At 41.1% G+C, this 22,018-nt stretch overlaps 1 protein-coding gene across 1 annotated transcript in view; it reads left to right on the top strand.

Moving 5' to 3' along the window:
• The window catches only part of dhx35 (DEAH-box helicase 35), a 52,658-nt gene that overhangs the window by 7,259 nt on the left and 23,381 nt on the right, over positions 1 to 22,018 (top strand). Inside the window, exons 3-11 of the mRNA XM_052031349.1 lie at positions 3,650 to 3,742; positions 6,599 to 6,676; positions 8,610 to 8,714; positions 9,627 to 9,688; positions 11,039 to 11,108; positions 12,248 to 12,307; positions 13,692 to 13,804; positions 14,424 to 14,520; positions 18,728 to 18,886. Of these exons, the coding sequence (XP_051887309.1) occupies positions 3,650 to 3,742; positions 6,599 to 6,676; positions 8,610 to 8,714; positions 9,627 to 9,688; positions 11,039 to 11,108; positions 12,248 to 12,307; positions 13,692 to 13,804; positions 14,424 to 14,520; positions 18,728 to 18,886 (837 nt within the window). The remainder of the gene's footprint in view (positions 1 to 3,649; positions 3,743 to 6,598; positions 6,677 to 8,609; positions 8,715 to 9,626; positions 9,689 to 11,038; positions 11,109 to 12,247; positions 12,308 to 13,691; positions 13,805 to 14,423; positions 14,521 to 18,727; positions 18,887 to 22,018) is intronic.

Here is a 22,018-nt window from a genome sequence, read left to right as displayed (position 1 = left end):
GTCCTCAAATCTCACTTTAACGCTTGTATCTACCGGTGAGCCCAGCTGATGTTTCAAAATGTCAATTTGAAGATTAACTTGGTGTGGGTCGCTGGATTTGACTGCATTATTTGCAGGGATCTTACAATGTAACCCTTATTTACTCTTGGAGGACATGGAAATGGTGCAAAGTGCATCATCATAAAAGTACTGGTTCTCTGAGAAGTTCTGGTGGCAGAATGTCTGTGGTGCATTGATGGAACAATTCCAGTTATGTTTTTACACCTTGTGCTTGTTTTTGAGATAATTTTATTTGCAATTTCTTTTTTACTTTACATATTACATCCGTTAGAATCCATCTAACAGGTGTAATATAACTAATCTCATGTTTCCATATTTCATATCCCTTTATGATGTGAAAGGAAGCCTCTTGGTCCGTCAACTCTATAGCTGTTCAGAGAGCAATCTCAGTCCCCCAATTATTCCCTTGTAACCTATTTTCTCTCATATGCCCCCAATTCTTCTTTCACCCTCTAGACTTTGGGGGATTTACAGTAGTCAATTAACCTATCAACCAGCACATCTTTGTTGTTGTTGGAGGCAACTGAAGCACTGGAGGGAAACCCATATGGTCACAGTGCAAATTCTATGCAGAGGTCAGGATCAAACCCAGTTCGCTGGAACTGTGAGACAGCTGCACTACCTGCAGTGCTACTGTACCAACATCAATGTCGTTTCTACATCAGGACTGCAAATCCTTGAAATAAATAAGTTTTGTCAAGGAAATGCAAACAAAAAAGTCTGGAGAATCTCCAGAAGCAAATTTGCATCCTACTTCTCATATTTGTGTTCCTACATCTTGATGAGCATATGTATTTTTAATGTCAGGCCACAAACTCAGTTTTGCCAGAAGATGGCGACCTTTGCCGAGGCTTCAGTGTGTGACTTGGGGGCACGAGTCCATTTAATTATAGAGGCATTGCGACTGAATGTTCTTTTGAGACAAAGTGTGCCTCCACGCACATAAATCTCCACAGATGCACATATCCTCCCATCACCCCCCACATGCGCGCGTGTGCGCGCGCACGCACACACACACACACACACACACACACACACACACACACACACACACACACACTTACTCCTCCTTTCTTCCTCTGCCCATTAATCATTGGATTGTGACTAGAAGCAGGAAATGTAGAGGTATTACGACCTTCTCTATTGCCATACTAAGCCAGACATAGAACATATAGAACAGTACAGCACGGGAACAGGCCCTTCAGCCCACAATGTCTGCGCCAAACATGATGCTGAATTAAACTAAATCTCTTCTGCCTGAACATGGTCTATATCCCTCCATTCCCTGCATATTTATGTGTCTAACAGCCTGTTAAATGCCACTATCATATCTGCTTCCACCACTCCCCCTGGCAGCCCGTTCCAGGCACCTGCCACTCTCTGTGTAAAGTAAAACTTGCCCTGCACGTCTCCCTTAAATGTTCCTCCCTCTCACCTTAAATGCATGTGCTCCTAGGCGGGCAGAACATCCCACGTTCAAATACTAGCTACTCACCTTTACATTCTGGCTCACTAAAGTCAAGTTCACTCAACAATCTACTGCCTCCTAGTCAATATGGTTCAATGTCACACTTTTCTGTATATTTATCCATCAACGTATATGGGTTGCTATTTATGTATAGTTGAAGTAAATAGGATCTGCAATGTCATTTTGTGGTAGATGTCGTGGGAGTGACTTGAAGGGCAGTGCAGGTCCCAAATCTCACTAAGTTTGTATCATATTCTGCACCTTTTTATCCACTCTCAATCCCTTCTGCAGTTGCAAGAACCTGAGTTTTGGCCATTTCTATTTACCATTGAAGAGTGCGTGGACAATCTTGAATGAGTAACCATGCCCTGAGTTTTTCTTATGTTTTTGCCAATGAATCCCACGGCAACTTCTTAGCACCGAAACCAAAGAAAGAATGAAGCAAAATCAAAATACCATGGATGCCAGAAACCGGAAATAAGAACAAAAAGTCCTGGAAATTCCCAGCAGGTGAAACTGCATTTGTGGAGAGAGAAACAGATAACAATTTGGGTTGATGAGTTTTCATCCGAGCTGGAAAGTATGGGAGATAAGCATGTTGTAATGTTTGGAGAAAGAGAGGAAGGTGGGAAAGAACAGAAAGTCAGGAGAGATGAAATGAGAGATGATAGTGCAGGGGTGGTAATTATTATGTAAAAGGTCTAATGAAGATGAAAGCGTGAACAGCAGAATCATTATCTAAAATCGATGAACTTATTGTGGAGTCTAGAAGTCTGTAACAACGCAGTCAAAAGATGAGATGCTGTTCCTCAAGCTCATATTGAACTTCGTTGGACCAGTGCTGGACACCAACAATAGAGAAACCTGTGTGTGAATGGGACTGAGAGTTAAAGTAACAGGCTAATGGAAGCAGAAAGACTAGTCTATACACTGAATGGAGGTATATTGTAAAGTGTTGCCCCATCTGCATTTGATCTCATGGTGAAGAGGATATTGTGTCAAATCAGTGAATTCATTGTGCTAAACTGAAAGAATTACAAGTAAATTGCTGCTTTACCTGGTAAAAGAAAGATTGAATTTGTATTTATATATTACCTTCCATGACTTAACAGTGTCCTAAAGCCTCAGTTTTATTGTAGAAAAAAGCAATATTATAAATTGATAAATTGGTAAAGTTAGTAAATTGGTTTATTATTGTCACATGTAAAGAGGTGCAGTGAAAAACTTTGTTTTGCATGCCATCCATACAGATCATTTCATCACAGTGCATTGAGGTAATACAAGGGAAAACAATAACAGAATGCAGAATAAAGTGTTACAATTACAGAGAAAGTGCAGTGCAGGCAGACAATAAGGTGCAAGGCCATAATGAGGAAGACTGTGAGGTCAAGAGTCCATCTTATCCTACTAGGGGACATCAGTAGTCTTATACATCAGTAGTCTAATAACAGCGGGATAGAAGCTGTCCTTGAGCCTGGTGGTACGTGCTTTCAGGCTTTTGTATCTTCTGCCTGAATGGTGGGAAAAGAAAGAATGTCTGGGGTGGGTGGGGTCTTTGATTATGCCGGCTGCTTTACCAAGGCAGCAAGAAGTGTAGACAGAGTCTATGGAGGGGAGGCTAGTTTCCGTGATTATAGAATCATGCCACAGAAAAGGAGCATGTTCAGCCTGTCATAATAAGTGCCGGAACTTTGACGGAGTAGCCACTTAATCCAACTCCCTTCCAGATTCCCCACAGTCCTCAAAATTGCGTATCATGATGTTTCTGCATTCTTGGAGGAGCAGGTGACTGCTCCTGGGCTACTGGAATGTGCAGCAGTCGTCTGGCACAATATATTCCCTCGCTCAAATACAATTCTAAAATATTTCAGCAATAATTAAAGTTGCAAAAGAATGTGTCTTTTTTTTATTACGTGGGACTTGAATGTGTTGGTAAATCAGATTCTATTATTCGGACCAGTTATAATTAGTTAGTGGTAATAAGTCTGTTGTTATGACCTGCAATTCTTTTTTTCCCTGGAATACTGTGGATTTTCTCAGGCTACAAGAATTTACAGGACAGGTTGGGGGCAATGACGAAAGAAAAGTGATGATTTACCGTTTTGTTTTGCTTTTTTTTAGCACAGAAATCATATCCTTTACTTGGTGGAGAACTATCAGACTTTGGTGATAGTAGGTGAAACAGGATGTGGAAAGAGCACTCAGATTCCTCAGGTTGGTAACAGCATGCTACGGTATTTCCCTTACGTTTCATTTTTGGCAAATCATAAACTTGCAAGTACCAAAGGATATTTTGTCCTCTGTGTTGTTTCGTTTCAGTGGCATGTGCCAATGATAAAGACTGTTGTTGCAGCCATTTTGGAGCAAGTTATTTATTAACAATTAGGTCCACTTGGAAACTGACTAGTTCCCTGGTTTTAGGACGTTTTGTTCTCAGGCAGCCCGGGAACAGGGCTTCCAGAGGACCTGCTCCCAAAATATCCTGACATCCTTTGACAGAAGGCAAAATTGGGAGGTTCACTTTTATATAGTTTGTGAATATCTGTGGCATTCAGAGAATTTAAAAACTATTAATATGGATAGAAATAATCCAAATGGTTAGTTGTTATCTTTCTAAAAATTATAATGCACTTCAAAACACTAAGCAATAGTCACTAAGAAATACAGCATAGAGTCAGGCCCTTCGGCCCACCATGTCAATGCTGACCATCACGCCTATCTGTACTAATTCCAATTGCCTACATTATTTCCATATCCCTCTACGCCCTGTTCATTCAAGTACCTGTCCAGACCCCTTTTACACGTTCTTACTGTTCCTGCCTCCCCCACCACCTCTGGCAGCTCATTCCAGATACCAACCACTCTTTGTGTGAAAAATTTACCCCTCAGAGCCCTTTTAAATCTCCTCCCTCTCACCTTAAAAGTCTAGTTTTAGATAATCTACCAGAGGAAACAAACTCTGGCTATTAACCCTATCTACGCCTCTCATAATTTAATATACCTCTATTATATCACCTCTCAGCCAGGCAAAACAGCCCAAGCCTATCCAATCTCTCGCTATAACTTAAGACTCTAATCCAGGCAACATCCTTGTGAATCTTTTGGGCACCCTCTCTAGCTTAATCACATCTTTCCCATACTGTGGAGATGAGAACTGCAACAATACTCCAAGTGCAGCCTAACCAATGTTTTGTACAACTGTAACATGATGTCCCAATTCTTGTACTCAATGCCTTGGCCAATGAAGGCAAGTATGCCATATACCTTCCTCACCACCCTGTCTATCTGTGTTGGCAATTTCAGGGAACTATGTACTTGTACCCCTAAGTTCCTCTGTTCAACATTCCCCAGGGTCCTGCCATTCATCGTGTGGACCCTGGCCTGGTTTAATTTCCAAAGATGCATTAGTTCACACTCGTATGAGTTAAAATTCCATCTGCATTACTCCTGCCCTGGTTTAACTGACCAAACTGCAACACCTCGCGCTTGTCAGAATTGAGTTGCACCTACCGTTCTTTGGCTCACCTTCCCAGTTGACTTATATCCTGTTGTGGCCTTGGACAACCTCTTTTCACTGTCCGTTATACCGCCAATTTTGGTGTCATCAGCAAACCTACTAATCATGCCGCCTACATTCTCATCCATATCATTAATACATATACTGTATCAACCAACAGAGGAGCCAGCACTGTTCCCTGCAGCACACCACTGGTCACAGGTCTCCAAACCGAAAAGCAATCCTCCAATCCTGCCTCTGCCTCCTACCACCAAACGAATTTTGTATCCAACTGAAAAACATGACGATGCTGGAAGAACTCAGCAGGCCAGGCAGCATCCGTGGAGAAAAGCAGGCAGTCAATGTTTCAGGTCAGGACCCTTCTTCAGGACTGAATATAGGAAAAGGGGAAGCCCAATACATCGGAGATATAGGATATATTCCAGCATCTGCAGTCCTTTGTTTCTCTTGTATCCAATTGGCTTGCTCACTCTCGTTCCCATGTGTTCTAACGTTCCAGACCTGCCTATCATGTGGGCCTTGCTAAAGTCCAGCGTCTATTGCCCTGCCCTCGTCAGTTTTCTTGGTCACCTCTTCAATAAACTCTATCAAATGCATAAGACATGATCTCCCATACACAAAGCCATGCTGACTATCGCTAATCAGTCTTTGCCTTTCCAAATGCAAATAAATCCTGTTTCTCAGAATCTGTTCCAATAAGTTTACCACCACTGATGTAAGGCTCACTAGCCTGTGGTTCCCTGGCTTACCCCTGCTGAAATAAAGGCGCAATATTAGCTAATATGTTAAAAATAAATAACTTACTTTGTCTTCCTAACCTCCAGCTGGAAATCCCCACTCAAGTGAATAGAGGTTCTGATCTTATGTTAGGTCTAAACTGGCGTAGGTGGGAGGGGACGTTTTCCCAGTACAATGCTGGGAAATCCTAGCAAGATGGGGCTCCATCACTGGGTGCCATGTGGAGTCCGGCAACAAAGTATGGTGACAGATGTGACGGCACCTGTCACTCAGTAAGTGTCGGAGTTTGTTAGTTGGCTGTGCCTGTGCAGGAATCCTACCCTTACTGAGATATAAAAGGCTGAAAGTCAGCAATCCAGATTTACCTCAGAGTGGGAGAGCTAAAACTGGCAAGGCTCTTGTGAAAGAGCAAGGGTGCAAAACAAACTGGATAAGATTTCTAAGAGCTGGTACAGCCACAATGGGCCAATTGGCCTTTTTCTGTATTCTAAATCTAAGTGTAGAACTTTACAGGCTTTTTACAGTCTCCCAACCAAATTGATGCCTAAAGGTTTGCAAAATATTTTAGTGTCATATTACAGGAGAAAGGGAATGTGGCAACGTTTGAAGCTTGGACAATTGCTTCTGCTTTGAAAATCATGTAGCATTGAGTTGTAGTTAATAACTGAGTGATTAAAGGGAGGAAGATATTGTTTGGAGAATGATTTTCATTGGGGAAGCATTTCACAGAAAGTCATAAAGTGGACTCTGTATAAAGACAAATCTTTCACAAGGCTGATGGCTTCTTTCTCACCTCTCTTCTCATTTGTGCACAGTATCTATTAGAAGCTGGCTGGACAGCGGAAGGACGAGTGATTGGTGTGACACAGCCTCGAAGGGTGGCTGCAGTTTCGGTAAGTAGCTAACTTCTGCTTTTCCTTGGTCAGATAACAACAGAACTTCTTCAGAAAATCTGCATTCTACCTTAGAATACCCCCAGTTATCTCTTGGACTGAAGTCTTACAGATTTGTCTAGTGGTGTGATCATAAGCATAATGTGTTGTAGCTTTTGTGCATTTATAAATTGTAATAAGTTGTAGTGTCTCTGTCAATTTAGTTGTTAACATGAGCTGATGTTCATTATTTATGTAAATAATAGCCTTGAGAAATTAAAATAAATTTTAAATTGGCAAATTGGCTTATTATTATCTCATGTACCGAGGTACAGTGAAAAACTTGTCTTGCATACCATCCATACAGATCAATTCATTACACAGTGCATTGAGGTAGTACAAGGTAAAAACAATAACAGAATGCAGAATAAGATGTTACAGTACAGAGGAAGTGCAGGCAGACAATAAGGTGCAAGGTCACAACGAGGTAGATTGTAAGGTCAAGAGTCCATCTTATTGTACTAGGGAACCATTCAATAGTCTCATAACAGCGGGATAGAAGCTGTCCTTTAGCCTGGTGGTATGTCCTTTCAGGCTTTTGTATCTTCTGCCCGACGGGAGGGGGGAGAAGGGAGAATGTGTGGGGTGGGTAGGATCTTTGATCGTGCTGGCTGCTTTACCTAGACAGTGAAAAGTGTAAACGGAGTCCATGGAGGGGAGGCTGGTTTCTGTGATGTGCTGAGCTGCATTCACAACTCTCTGCAGTTTCTTGCAGTCCCGGGCAGAGCAGTTGCCATACCAAGTCGTGATGCATCTGGATAGGATGCTTTCTAAGGTGCTTCGAAAAAAGTTGGTCAGTGTCAAAGGGGACATGCCTCCTGAGGAAGTAGAGGCGCTGATGAGCTTTCTTAGCCATGGCATCTACATGGTTGGACGAGGACAGGTTGTTGGTGATGTTCACTTAGTAGTAAATACTGAGGACAGCAAGTTATTATGCATTGCTTGAAAGGGTGGTGGAAGCATATTTCATAACCTTCCAAAGGAAACTGGATAAATACTCAGAGGAAAACATTCCAAGGTTACAGGGAAACAGAAGAGTAGGATTTATTGGATGGCTCGTCTAAGGAGACGACATGTGCTCAATGGGCCAAATGGCCTCCATTTCTGTAACATCATTCACGCAAGTACATGAGCTGTTTTTACCAAGAAAAAGAGGACTTAACACTCTTATAGTGGGAAAATGAACAAAGCAATAAGATGGTCTCCTCTTAATTCTCTTATGGGACCCTTCTTAAGGTCTACATTTCTGATAAAGTTTTTCTTTATCTACCCAATGCCTTTCTCTTTGGTTAGATGAAAATATTTGTCTGATGAAACATTTTGAATCTTTTTTAATATTAATGACTTGCAACAACTTGCAAGGCTGTGCCTTAGTGCTGGAAAAGGCATCATTGCCTGTAAAGTCCTGAAATCTTCTGCAGACACGCAACTTTCTTTTAATATTGGTATATTATTTTCACTTGTACTGAGGTACAGTGAAAAACTTGTCTTACATACCGATCGTACAGGTCAATTCATTACACAGTGCAGTTACATTGAGTTAGTACAGAGTGCATTGAGGTAGTACAGGTAAAAACAATAACAGTACAGAGTAAAGTGTCACAGCTGCAGAGAAAGTGCAGTGAAATAAGGTGCAAGGTCACGACAAGGTAGATTGTGAGGTCAGAGTCCATCTCATCGTATAAGGGAACCGTTCAATAGTCTTATCACAGTGGGGTAGAAGCTGTCCTTAAGCCTGCTGGTACGCGCCCTCAGGCTCCTGTATCTTCTACCTGATGGAAGAGGAGAGAATGACTTGGGTGGGTGGGGTCTTTGATTATTGTGAAATTGCATCTCAAAGAGTAAGATCTGCAAGCACTTTATTCCTGTTGATTTCTCTTCCCTATATGTCTAGGTGGCAGGACGTGTAGCAGAGGAACGAGGGGCATTGTTGGGTCATGAAGTTGGCTATTGCATCCGTTTTGATGATTGCACAGACTCCCAAGCCACCAGAATAAAGGTAAGATTTACTGTCAATTTATGCCACTGAGAATCTGGCTAAAGCAATGTCACACAATACCAGAAAGTTCACAGGTTAGGTTCCCAAACCATACTAGGTCAGTTAGAATGACTTCAGAGAGCTTTATTTAGTTTCAAGCACTGTCAGGGCTAAGGAGAAGAAAATGGAGCATGGATCCTTCTCCTGGTCACTGTTTGACTATCCCTGATGGAACTCTGTCCGAATATCAGTTGAGGAGAGGACAGAGCTTGCCTGTGATGCTTCCTTATGGCTGAATAATTTGCTGATGCCTACTATCCAAAGAAGTGGTTTAGTGGCCGAGGCAGGTACATTAACAACATTTAAAAGGTACTTGGAGAGGTACCTGGATAGGAAAGGTTTAGAGGGATATGGGCCAAACGTGGGCAAATGGGACTAGCTTAGATGGGAATCTTGGTTGGCATGGACCAGTTGGGCAGGAGGGCCTGTTTCCATGCTGTATAATTCTATGACTCCATGACTCTTAAGTTCAATTTGACTAAAGTGTAGGAACGCACAAGCCCCTGAGAAATGTTACCCCATCTGGTACTTGAAGCAGTTGGAGAAAGAAAGAGAATTAGAATTAACTTTTTTCATATGCATAGTCTTATTTCCTGACCATCACATTTTGATCACATTAATTGATTATATAGAGACTGTGGCAGGCTAATTGGACCAAATTATGTTTCACAAGGTCTTCCTGTCCCTCTTCACCTAACCCTATTACTATATCAGACCAATTTTCTTGATGGTGTAGGATCTTGTCACGTGACAATTAATGAACACAAACCATTGATACAAGACATACATTGGTACTCTATAGTGCTATATGAGTCAGGGTTTTACAATACTCTGAATTAAAACATTGAATAACACTGTGCCACTGTGGCTTAGTTCCTTACAGATGGGATGCTTGTCAGGGAAATGATGGCTGACCCTTTACTGAAGAAATACAGGTAAATATTGACAAAGCAATTCAATGATTTTGGGCTGTTACTTAGTTCTGTAATAAATACTGGTATTTTAAAATTTTATTGCAAGTAAAATGAAGCAAACCTGAGCTACTTGCATCTTGCTGCTTTTAAGGTTTCATTGACTGATGTATATTAGTCATGAGGTTGTTAGCAATACTTATATTTAGTTCAACCAACTGAGAATTATATTGAGCTAAGCACAATTTGGATCAAATCTCCATGCACCATCAAAGTGGTACAGAATGTTAGCTCGTCTGGCTGTGAGTAAAAAACATGAAAGGAAACCATACCCAATTTATTTTTCAAACACCTCACTCTCAAGTAAGTAGTGAATTATAAAGAACAGAATGTGACACGTACTGTAAAATACTTTGGTTCTCTGCCATTTATTGATGTGGTTGTGGGTTGGGAATATTAATTATTTCTTGTTTTTTCATAATTAACAATCTTTGATAAAAGTATGGCTAACACGAGGGGACAATGACTAACACGGGGACATAATTTTAAGGTGATTGGAGGAAGGTATAAGGGGGATGTCAGGGGAAATTTTTTTTTGCACAGAGAGTGGTGGGTGCGTGGAACACACTGCCAGCAGAGGTTGTGGGGGCAGATACATTAGGGACAGTTGAGAGACTCTTAGATAGATAGGTGAATGATAGAGAAATGGGGGGGGGGGGGCGATGTGGGAGGGAAGGATTAGATAGATCTTAGAGCAGGATAAAATGTCGGCACAACATTGTGGGCCGAAGGGCCTGTATTGTGCTGTAGTGTTCTATGTTCTATATCCCAGTTGTTCAATCTTAAATGTCAAGGTTGACACATATAAACAGGAGAAAACAGCTCACATTATTGGAGATTTACAACAAATGATGTTAGCTGAAAAGTGGCCTGAAACCATGCTCCAGCAGTGATTAAGAAACTTAAACAAGACTGTATTAGACGGAAGGATCAAAAATACTCAGCCTGACAAGGTGGCAGCAAAAAGAAGGTTACTCTGGGACTGTAGGGTGGAGCAGAATGAAATGACAATGAGAGTCAAGGGCAAATTGCTATTAAGGTTGATGTTTTTCCAACTCAAAAATACATAAACTTACCATCACTTTCAGTATTAATTCTGTAAATTTCTTATGCAGTATCTTGTAAAGAAAATTTTATGTATATTTTACATTTATTTATATTAATCTGCAGTATCCTTTGCTGCACCAGAACACCGATAACCTTATAATACATTTGATGCTGTGATATTCACCCCTGTACCACGTGGTAAAGGAACATTGGTAGTTTTATGAGCACACCTATCTAATGAGTTCTGTTATTTTGCTGCTGTTTCAGTGTTCTCCTCCTGGATGAAGCCCATGAAAGAACTCTGTACACAGATGTAGCTATCGGCTTACTAAGAAAGGTCTGTAATCCGTGCACAAGTGTTTGCTGAAAGAAAATTGTGTGATGCTTTCCTATTGAAAGATGTGATCTTAGATTGTAGAAGAAAATACTAGGAATACTCTGCAGCTTCATTAACATTCAAAAGATAAACATGAAGTGTCTATTTTGAGTGTTTTCTCAATATTTGCAACTTTTCTTTTATACTCTTGTAAGCCCTTCCATAATCCAAGCTCTTTTTTGCCATGTTTGAGTAGTATGATTTCTGGCTGAATTTTTGCATAGTATTTAGCTCTCAGCACCTCATGTTCAATGATTTAAAAATAGTCTATTGACAATGGTTATCCTGATTCCATGCCTCTGCCTAGCTTTTCCCTATAATGCTTTGTCCTCTATAACCTTATCTTGTCCAAGGGGCCTACATTGTGCTCCCTTGACCCCCTAAGATCTTGACAGGATGGCTGTGGAGAGTATGCTCCCCCTTGTGGAAGAATCTAGAAGTAGTGGGTAAATGTTTAAAAATAAGGGACTTGTTGAGACAGAGCTGAGGTGACATTTGTTTCTCTCACGTATCTTTGGGGTGGAAGCAGAATCTTTGAGTATTTATAAAGCAGGGGTAGGTAAATTCTTGATAAGCAAGCGGGTGAAAGGTTATCAGGGGAAGGTGGGAATGTAAGGGTTACAATCAGTTCAACCTTGATCTTTTTAAATGGAGCAGAAGGCTGGAGGGACTGACTGGCCTACTTTTGCTTCCAACATGAGTGTTTGTATGTTCATGCCTTATAAGGCTCCAGTCTAATTCATTTCCCTTCTGGCACACAGGTCACCCAGCCCTCTGCAAGTCTTCTAAGAAACTGTGTCGGACCACACCCCACACTCTCACACACAATCATCAATCTTCATCTTCAAAGTAAATCTCACCCATAAGTCCTCTTATTCTTGCAAACTACCTTCCGATCTGTTTCCTCTCCAAAGCATTTCAATGTCTCTTCTTCTGTCCCCGGTAAAAAAAAATTCAATTCCTTTAGGATAGGAGGGGAATAGAAAGTTGGTGAAAAATGGAGAAGCAGATCAGAAAAATTAGACCAGAGTCCCTGAATAAATGCACTGTGTGTTGCCAAAGTGCGTTTTTAATCGACGTTTTCCACTTTATTTCTGTAGATTCAGAAGAAAAGAGGTGATCTGCGACTGATTGTGTCGTCTGCTACACTGGATGCGGAGGTTTGTGTTACAGTTACATCCTTGGAAGTATCCAGAGTGGGTATATTATTGTGCTGAAGGGCAATCTGAATTATTGCCAACCATCATAATAGTGCACTTGATTGGCTGTGTGATCTTGTGCTGCATGGCCCCCCTCTTACTTACCTCAGTGAGTCCCTTCAGCCTTGCAACTTCCAACGATCTCTGTGCTGCTTACATTGTGGCTTCTTCTGTGTATCCCCAGTTTTCTTAACGTCATGATTAATGGCTTTGCCTGTACCAAGGATATAACTTGTTAAATTTACTGCCAAAATCTCTTCATCTCTCAGCCTCTCCCTCCTCCTTTGAGATACTCCTCAAAACCTACATCTACTCGAGTTTAAGGTCTCCTGTTCTATTTGGCTTAGTATCGATTTAACGTTCGCTTGTTCTAATCTCCTGATTTGGCTCAGTGTCAAATTAACATTGCTCTGTAATGCCCTGTAACAGTTTACTGAATTAAATATCTTATATATGCAAGTGGCCTGATCTGAAACCAGAGCCACACGTTGAGGCAGAGGCAGAGACAGAAGGATAATTTTTTTTTACATGTTCTGAAGGTGCAGCTGAAGAGCAATGAGGTATGTTGTTATGTAATGTGAAACAGAATTGTGGACAGTTCATTCAGTTGTAGATTATCTACCAATAGTCTCTGTTAATGGAACATATACTTTATGGGATTGAATTTTCATGGGAGTTCTCTTGATCCTCCATCTTAACTTCAGCAGAAAATCTGAAGAAATGCCATTTGAGGTTTGTGGAACTTCCACTGAGATTACAGCAGACATGTATTTAAGTTATGTTATGCGATTTCTAGTCTACACTGAGCTTGTTGACTTCACCTGGTAGATAAGATGAGATGAGATAAGATATCTTTATTAGTCACGTACATCAAAACACACAGTGAAATGCATCTTTTATGTAGAGTGTTCTGGGGGCAGCCTGCGAGTGTCGCCACGCTTCCGGCGCTAACATAGCATGCCCACAACCTCCTAACCCGTACGTCTTTGGAACGTGGGAGGAAACCGAAGCACCCAGAGGAAACCCACGCAGACACGGGGAGAACGCACAAACTCCTTACAGACAGCGGCCAGAATTGTATCCAGGTCGCTGGCGCTGTAAAGCATTACGCTAACTGCTACACTACCGTGCCTGCCACAAAACCTGTGGGTTAAGGGATCACTGCAGCTTAATGTGACATGAATTGCAGTCATAAAACACCACTGTATAAAATGTTAATAGTGTAAATTACTCCATAATATATATTTTTGAAGGATTTCTCTATGCTTTTGTTCATCTCTAGTTGGTTACTTGGTTACTTTTTTGAGCCCATGATGGTCTTTCTTTATTACTTTTTTACTTTCAGAAATTTCGAAATTTCTTCAATCTGAATGAGACCACAGACCCCAATAAGGACACATGTGCCATCCTCACTGTGGAGGGTCGGATGTTTCCAGTTGATATTTTTTATACATTAAGGTACACTTAAGCTACTCTCAGTAGTGGTAAGCACAAAACTGTAGGACTATGGCAAAAATGTCCTTTAAAGAATGATATTGACTGTCCTTACCCATTCTGGGATATATTGGTAATTAGTTTATTATTGTTATATGTACCAAGGTACAGTGAAAAGCTTTGATTTGCAAGCCATCCAGACAGATCATTTCAAATAAGTACAAAGGGAAAAACCATAACAGAATGCAGAATGTGACCAAATGAGCAGAAATTTGCCTGAATTATCCCAGGGATGAGGGGCCCGAGTTGCATAGATAGACTGGAGAAGCTGGGATTGCTCTCCCTGGAATAGAGGAGGTTGGAAGGAGATCTCACGGAGGTCTTTAAAATCACGAGTTGTCTAGACAGAGCAGATGGAGAAACTGCTCCTGTTGGTAAAGGCGTCATTAAACGTAGAATGAAGGAAATCGGGAAAAGGTATGAGGGGAAACTTTTTATGTAGCAAGTGGTTAGGATCTGGAATGGATTTCCTGGACTCGGAATTATCGACAGTGTAAGTTGTTAATTTTTCCACTCTAAATTTCAGATAAAATTCTTTAAATCTCAGCTGACTGTTCCAATTCTGTTTCTCTTTTCTTCTCAGCCCAGTTCCTGATTATCTGAAGGCTACGGTTGACACGGTTACAAAAATCCACCAGAATGAGGCTGATGGGGATATCCTGGCATTTCTAACAGGCCAGGTACTTTTCCCCTGTTTATTTATATGCCAAGCTATAACAAAAAAAAATCAGTTGATGTGAATAAGGATGGAAATTAAACTTACTACCTTTGGTTTTGTGATCCCTAAAGGAATGGCGGCATTGTTGCTGTAAAGGAAAATGACTTGCGTTTCTGTGGTACTTTTCTTTTGTGCCCCTTTCAGGATGTCACAAAGTACTTTGCAGTTAAGAGGTTTTGAAGTACAGTCACTTTTGCAATGTGGGAAACCATGACAGCTAATATATGCATGAAAACTTCTACAAATGATAAAGTGATAAAAGCAGGAAGTATGGTTTAGAAGTTTCACTTGAGGGATTAATATTAGTCAGCATATTAAGGGTAACTCCACTATTCTTCAGAACAGCGCTGTGGAATTTTTACATTTACGTGGTACGGTATCTCATCTGAAAGATGACATCAATGCCACTAGCATTCCCACGGTATAGCATTAGAACAGCAGATTTTTTTAATGTTAAGATCTCTGGAGTGGGTCCAGTATCCAGAATCTTCAGTCTGTTAGAGAGGTTTTGGTGAGACGATGTGCTATTCGCAGAAGAATACTGAATTTTGCAAATGAAATCCGAAAATGCCAGAAATACTCAGCAGTTCAGGCAGTGTCAATGGAGAGAAGCAGAGATAAACATCTGTTTAGTGATCTTTTGTCAAAACCTGTAAATGATGGAAATAAACAAATTTTAAGCTGAAAAGAAAAGGGAAGGGCAGAAGGAATACAACAGGGGGTGTGTGATAGTTTGGAAGGCAGAAGAGATTAAATTGTGGGAGAGTGCAAGTTGATATCTTTATTAGTCACCTGTACATCGAAACACAGTGAAATACATTCTTTGCGTAGAGTTTTCTGGGAGCAGCCCGCAAGTGTCGCCACGCTTCCGGCGCCAACATAGCATGCCCACAACTTCCTAACCCGTACGTCTTTGGAATGTGGGAGGAAACTGGAGCACCCAGAGGAAACCCACGCAGTCACACAAGGAGAACATACAAACTCCTTACAGACAGCGGCCGGAATTGAACCTGGGTCGCTGGTGCTGTAATAGCGTTACACTAACTGCTACACTACCGTGCCTGCCCCATACGGTATGTCGTTCTCCTCAATGAACTGCTTTAATCAGCCTTGTTGTCTCTTCTGAAGGTTTACCAGATGCCATTATACAGTTACCCTCCAGCATTTTAGACAATCAAGCATTGTTCAAGTGCAAGTATTAGCAGGCTTTTTGGTGCCTGGGTAATCACAGCCAAATCTGATCCTGTTCTTACTCATCATCCCTATCCTTGTTCTCTAATTAGAGCAATGGACGGTGACAAGGAGCAGGAAGCCTGGCTGGTTTTCCTGTCCTTGGTCTAAGTGTCTGTTGTCAGAAGATGAGTGTAACTGGAAGGCAGCCAGTTATTGCCCAACCCAAGTTGGCCTTGAGGTGGTGTTGGGTCTTCCTGAGCCTCTGCAGTCAATATGATGATGATAATGATAATTCCCACCGTGCTTTTAAATAGGAAATTTGAGGAATTTGACCCAGTGCCATGAAGGAGCAACGATAATTATGTCCAAGTCAAGTGAAACTTGGAATCGGTGGTGTTTTTGTGCACCTGCTTTTATTCCCCAAAGTGGTGGGGATCACAGGCTTGGACGGTTCTGGGAGGGTATCTTCTCCATAGCTGCATTGCATACCAAGGACAGCTCTGATGTGCAGGTGATGCAGGGAATGTAAGTTTAAGAGAAAGGAAGCGCAGCTGGTAAAGCAATGTACTTTGAAACTGAGCCATCACTAACACCTGTGGTAAGCCTCTTTTCTGTGACTGACAACCTCTGATTAACCTGAGTCAAAGGAGGCACTGAATGTATTGTGAGCACCTGATGTAAAGGGTCATGATTTTACTTAATCCTTAATTTAATCAAACTTCAGAGTCTCAACTATTTACTCACTTTAATTAGTTTTATGGCTTATAGTCACTTCCGAGGTTAAATATATCACCCAATCTTGGATGGCCAGTCCAAGTGTACGGGCATTTCAGAAGTGCCAGCTTTGATCTTGATTGGAGCTCCCTTCCTCTGACGTTGGATTGTCCTGCTGCCTTTTATTCAGTGAGAACAAAGACATTCTATAGATGCACACAGGAAAGAATTCAACCGAGCCTCCGCTTGACAAATTCAATCAAACTGCACATCCATTGTCCCACTATGTTTGTTCTCCTGGTTATTCTGTCTCCATGATGTTGTTTTCTGGTTTCGATGGCCTGTCGCTCTTGTCTCCACATGTCTTGTTATTTCTGTCTCCATGATGTCATTATCTGGTTTTGATGTCCTATTGCTATTTCACACCCTTTCTTGCATATCCTGCTGCTGACAACCTCTCAGCACTTTACCAAGAGACCAGGCAATACACTGCGGTTCTCTCCAGTGACCACAGTCTATCTTAGTTTAAAACGTATGTTACAATTAAGAGTTTGTACATTAGCACACAATAATTTTTATATTGCACCTATGAAATCCATTGGCTGGTCTGTGTGTTTATATCTGACCGTGGCAGTCTGTGATTTAAAAAGTTCAGTTGCCAACTCAGCCTCAGGTCTGCAGAGCCCATTGATTTTCTTGCACACTTCTGCAGACTGATTGAGGATAGGTGACTGACAATAGTTGTTGCTAGGCAACCAGGTGGTATTAGCCTCTTGCCTCCCTTAAGGAGAAGAATGGATCCAATAGCAAAGTCACTTAAAGGTATCTGGAACTCTGGTAAATATTACTTGTAGAGTAATTGTCCCTTTCAGTCATCAGAGGCCTTAGTGTAAATACTGTCCAGGCCCTCTTTCCTGTAGTCCTTGCTTAAAATTTTAAAAAGTGACTAATTTATATCATAGATCTAACCGATATAGCAAGCTATAACTGATAGGGTAATAAATATTTTTGATGAAAATAATGGTTTGTATAATTCCTCTGAATGTTTGGAATTAGTCCAGCAAGCTCCCCATGATTGCAACAGTGCAAGTTGCTGATAATACAGTACTCTCATCTCCTGCAATATATACTGGCGGTTTCTACTGCCGAATCTTGTCTGAGTAGAATTTCACAGATGCTGCCTGGCATCTGGTACCTTACCTTTACGTGTGAGCCTGGTCAGTGAATGGTGGTAATTGGGGTCATTGTAGCCTGGACCTAACCTGCTTTCTTTGGATGCTGTTGTGATTTTAGCAGACGTGCCTCCAACTTTGCAGTGGCTCCAGTCTCTGCCACGCTATCTGATTTAACTCAGGATGACAACGGAGCATGGCACTTGAGCCCTATTAGGTTAGGAAGACCAAAAAAATCACATTAAGTTCCCAATTTCTTGATTCATTTCCAGTAATTCCTTTGGAAAAGTGCTTTGGATGTTGGGGGAGGACAGGAAAGCAGTTGGTCAGGGTCCATTATGGGGAACTGGCACTCATAGTCTAGATGTACAACTGAAGGCGCCAACCTGTATGAGGTACTGTGCGTGCTGGGTTCCCATTGACCATTGTCCCAACATGTCTGACCAAATGTAGAGAAAAGTAAAATAATGCAACAGGTCTTCTTCCTTTATGTGAAAGAAATGTTGATGATGTTAAACAATTGGGTTTCAGGATAGAAAGATTCATTTTAATCAGCATTTTATCAAAGTATATGGCAGCTGCCTAGTTGTGTATTGTTTGGCAAATCTCATTACACTTGCTAACCATATGTATATTTAATTTGAGTCTCATTATCTTTACTTATAGACCATTTGAACTGTCTCTTAGTGGTAAAATTTGAAGTAATGGATATCTGTGCTTAAGATAATGTAGCTTTAATTCCTTCTGTACTATTTTTAACACATTGGTTAACATAGTTGTTTAAATTTATGTTAATGTGATTGTTGACCTGCTTATTTGGAATGTCTTGGTAGCCCAGACTGAAATTAATGCAGCTGCTTTAACAAGTACTTTTAACTGCTTGCTAAAAATAGAACATAGGGAGAAGTAAAACTGTTAGTGTTTTGTAAAAGAATAATGATCTAGAAGTATCAGGCAGAATTATGAGTAGCACAGGAATGAATAAGAAAAAGTAAAGTAGTCAAATACTTATAATGGTGTGAATTATTTTTATATGGTGGAGCGAGGGAGTGCAGAACCACACAGGTAATTGCATTGAAATTCCATTTCAGCAGTATTTTCTTTTTGCAGGAGGAAGTGGAGATGGTGGTTTCCATGGTGATAGAGCAGGCCCGTGCTCTTTCCCGCAGCGGGATGAAAAAGCACCTTCGTGTTCTTCCTATGTATGCAGGGCTGCCTTCCAGCGAACAGATGAAAGTCTTTGAACGAATGTCCCCTAACTGCAGGAAGGTGGGATACAGACACAAATCTCCTGCTAGAAATTGCTAGCAGCGGCCAGTTCTCTCATTCTTTCCATCAGTGTTGAGGGCACTGACCTCTGTCAGGGTGAAAGTCTGCACATTGCTCTCTGAAGTGAATACAGAAAGGCAGAGTCATAGAATGTGTAGGAACAGGAGGAAGCCCAACAGGTTGCACCATTCAATGGGATCATGGCTTTTCTGTGATCCAACTCCATATTCTTTTGGTCCATGTCCTCTAATAACTAATGTTCACAAAAGTACATCCATCTCAGATTTAGAATTAACAATTGAATCCAGCAACATATGGAACGAGCTGCCAGAGAAAGTGGTTGAGGCAGGTACATTAACAACATTTAAAAGGTATTTGAACAGGTACATGAAGAGGAAAGGTTTAGAGGGATATGGGCCAAACGCAGGCAAATGGGGCGAGCTTAGATGGGAATCTTGGTCAGCATGGACCAGTTAGGCTGAAGTGCGCGGTATGACTCTCCCTGACATCAATTGGCATTTGAAAGTCATAGTTCCAAACTTCTGCCTTCTGCTTGTAAAAGTTTCCTCACTCCACTCCTGGTTCTAAGGTTTAGGGTTTAGCCCTCGACCCTGGGTCCTACACCTGGAGCAGCAGAATTAGTTTCTCTCCATCTACCTTAACAGTTCCTGATATCTTGAAAACTTCAATCAATTACCCCAAAACCTTCAAAACTCCAGGAAATACAACCTTAGTTTATGTGTCCTGTCTTTGCAATTTAATCTTGGATTCCAAGTTAATCTTAGGTTCCAACCACCATTCTGGTAAACTTATGATAAACTCCTTCCAAGACTAATATATCCTTTCTAAGGTGAAGTGACATCAGTAGCCCATTATACTGCAAATGTGTTGAAACTAAGCCTTTGTAAAGCTGTAACATAACTTCTATCCACTTGTTTTATAGTCATTTAGATATAAAGGGCAGCATTCCATTAGCCATCTTGAATATTTCTGTGCAGTCCCATGACATGTTCATGATAAGTAAGTGGAATCTCTGCCCCTTTAGGCCTTGAACATTTTAATTGAAGTACTAGTGATAGGAGTAATGAAAATGTAATTATAAAAGAGGCCAGAAGTGGAGAACTACAGAGAGCTGCAAGGCTAAAATCATAGAATCTTAGACATTTACAGTACAGGAGGCATCTGTTCAGTCCATTATGCTAATGCCACCACTAAACAAAAGCTATCTAGATAAACCATAACTTTCTATCCACAGGCTTGAAGGTACATAATGTGCAGAGAGTGCTGTGTTCTGTCCTTTTTTTTAGGACTAAAGTGGATGCTCGCATTTGCACCCATTGAAATCCATTTGCCGCTGTTTTCCCCATTCGTAGTCATATAGCACAGAGACAGGGCCTTCGGCCCACCGAGTCCACACTGACATCAAGCATCCATTTTCACACTAATCTTATCTTAACCCATTTATAATCCACACATTCCCATCACCCCCTCTGGAATTCTCTGCCCCTTGAGGCTGGTGGAGTTATATTTAAGGTGAAGGTAGATAAATATATGAAAGATTATGGAGAACTAGCTCAGAAGAGGAGCTGAAACTGACACAGATCGGCCATGCTCGGGCTTGAGAAGCCTACTCTTGCTTCTGTTTTCTTGTGTTCTTGTATAATCAAGCAGCCATGAAACCTCAAGGAGCATTACTCCTGAACGTCACTTGATTCTAATATGTGTATTTTTTTTTTACTTTAATATCCCCAGAAGGTTTCATTTGACACTTCCTTCTTTGTGCTTTTCACTGCCTGTCTTGTCATCTTTTGTTGTTTTTATTTCACTCTGAGGTGCCAGGACTTGTGCTAGTTTTTGGATTTTTGTATGCTTTTAGTTTTCAGTTGTTCCTTACCTCTTTAATCATCCATGGTTTTTTTTGTGTGGCAGATACAGTTCTTGCTTTTCCCTTCTCACTATCTAAGACCAAAGTTAATCTGGTGGCAATGTGCTATCTTCTGAATGGTCTACCTTTGCTTGTTGACTAAAATAATACATTAAAAAAAAGTGCTACAGTGGCTCAAGAAGGTTGCCAACCACTATCACCTCTTCATGGGCTGCTAAGGATAGGTGATAAATGATGGTCTTGACAGCAATGCCCACATCCTGTGAATGAATTAAAACAAAAACTAAAAGGCATCAACTGTCCTCTTCAACATATCTTGCGAGTGTCCTTCACCTTGAAAGGAAGAAATATTTGCATTTATATTTACGCACACAAATTTTTTTTGTTTCAGAAGTGTGGTCACACAAAAAAAATAGGATCAGGAGTAGGCCACCTGGCCCTTGAAATGTGCCCCACTATTAAATATGATCGTGGCTGCTCTACTCCAGGCCTCAACTCCTCTTCTGTACCAGTTCCCCATGGCCCTCAGATCCCCAATCATTCAAAAATGTATCTAACTCCTCTTTAAACATTCCTCCAAAGACCTAGCCTTCATAACCCCCCAGGATAGAGAATTCCAGAGATTCATCCTGCTCTGCAAGAAGAAATTAAGATGCATCAGTTTTAAATGACTGCCCCTTATCTCGTAACTATGTCCCTTCTTTCAAGACTCTTCCACTGGCAGAAACAGCTTGACAACTACCCCTTAGGATCTCGTACGTTTCAATACTATCACCCCCTCATTCTTCTGAACTCCAAAGAATGCAGGTCCAACTTCTTTAGCTGCTCTTTCATCTTGGGAATTAGCTTAGTTAATCTCTTCTGAACTGTCTACAATGCTAGTAAATGCTTATCTTTAATAAGGAGACCTAAACGATGCACAGTACTCTAGGTCTGGCCTAACCAACACCCTGTACAATTATAGCAATACTTCCCTGTTTCTAAACTCCGATGCCCGAACAATAATGTTCCATTTCCCTTATTAATTACTGGCTGCACCTGCCAGCCAACATCTTGTGGTTCATGCACAAGAACACCCAGATGCCTCTGTATTCTACACATTTGCAACCTCTTTCCATTTAGATGATAGCCTGCCTTTTGATTCCTCTTGCTAGAGTACATGGCCCATACTTTCCCACGTTAAACCCCATTTGCCAATATTATTATGTAGACAAATATGGCATCCACTTTGACTTCAGCAGTGTCCC

This window comes from Pristis pectinata, chromosome 16, assembly GCF_009764475.1.
Source record: "Pristis pectinata isolate sPriPec2 chromosome 16, sPriPec2.1.pri, whole genome shotgun sequence".
In the NCBI taxonomy this organism is placed as follows: domain Eukaryota; kingdom Metazoa; phylum Chordata; class Chondrichthyes; order Rhinopristiformes; family Pristidae; genus Pristis; species Pristis pectinata.
This window is presented reverse-complemented; position numbering and strand designations above follow the sequence as displayed.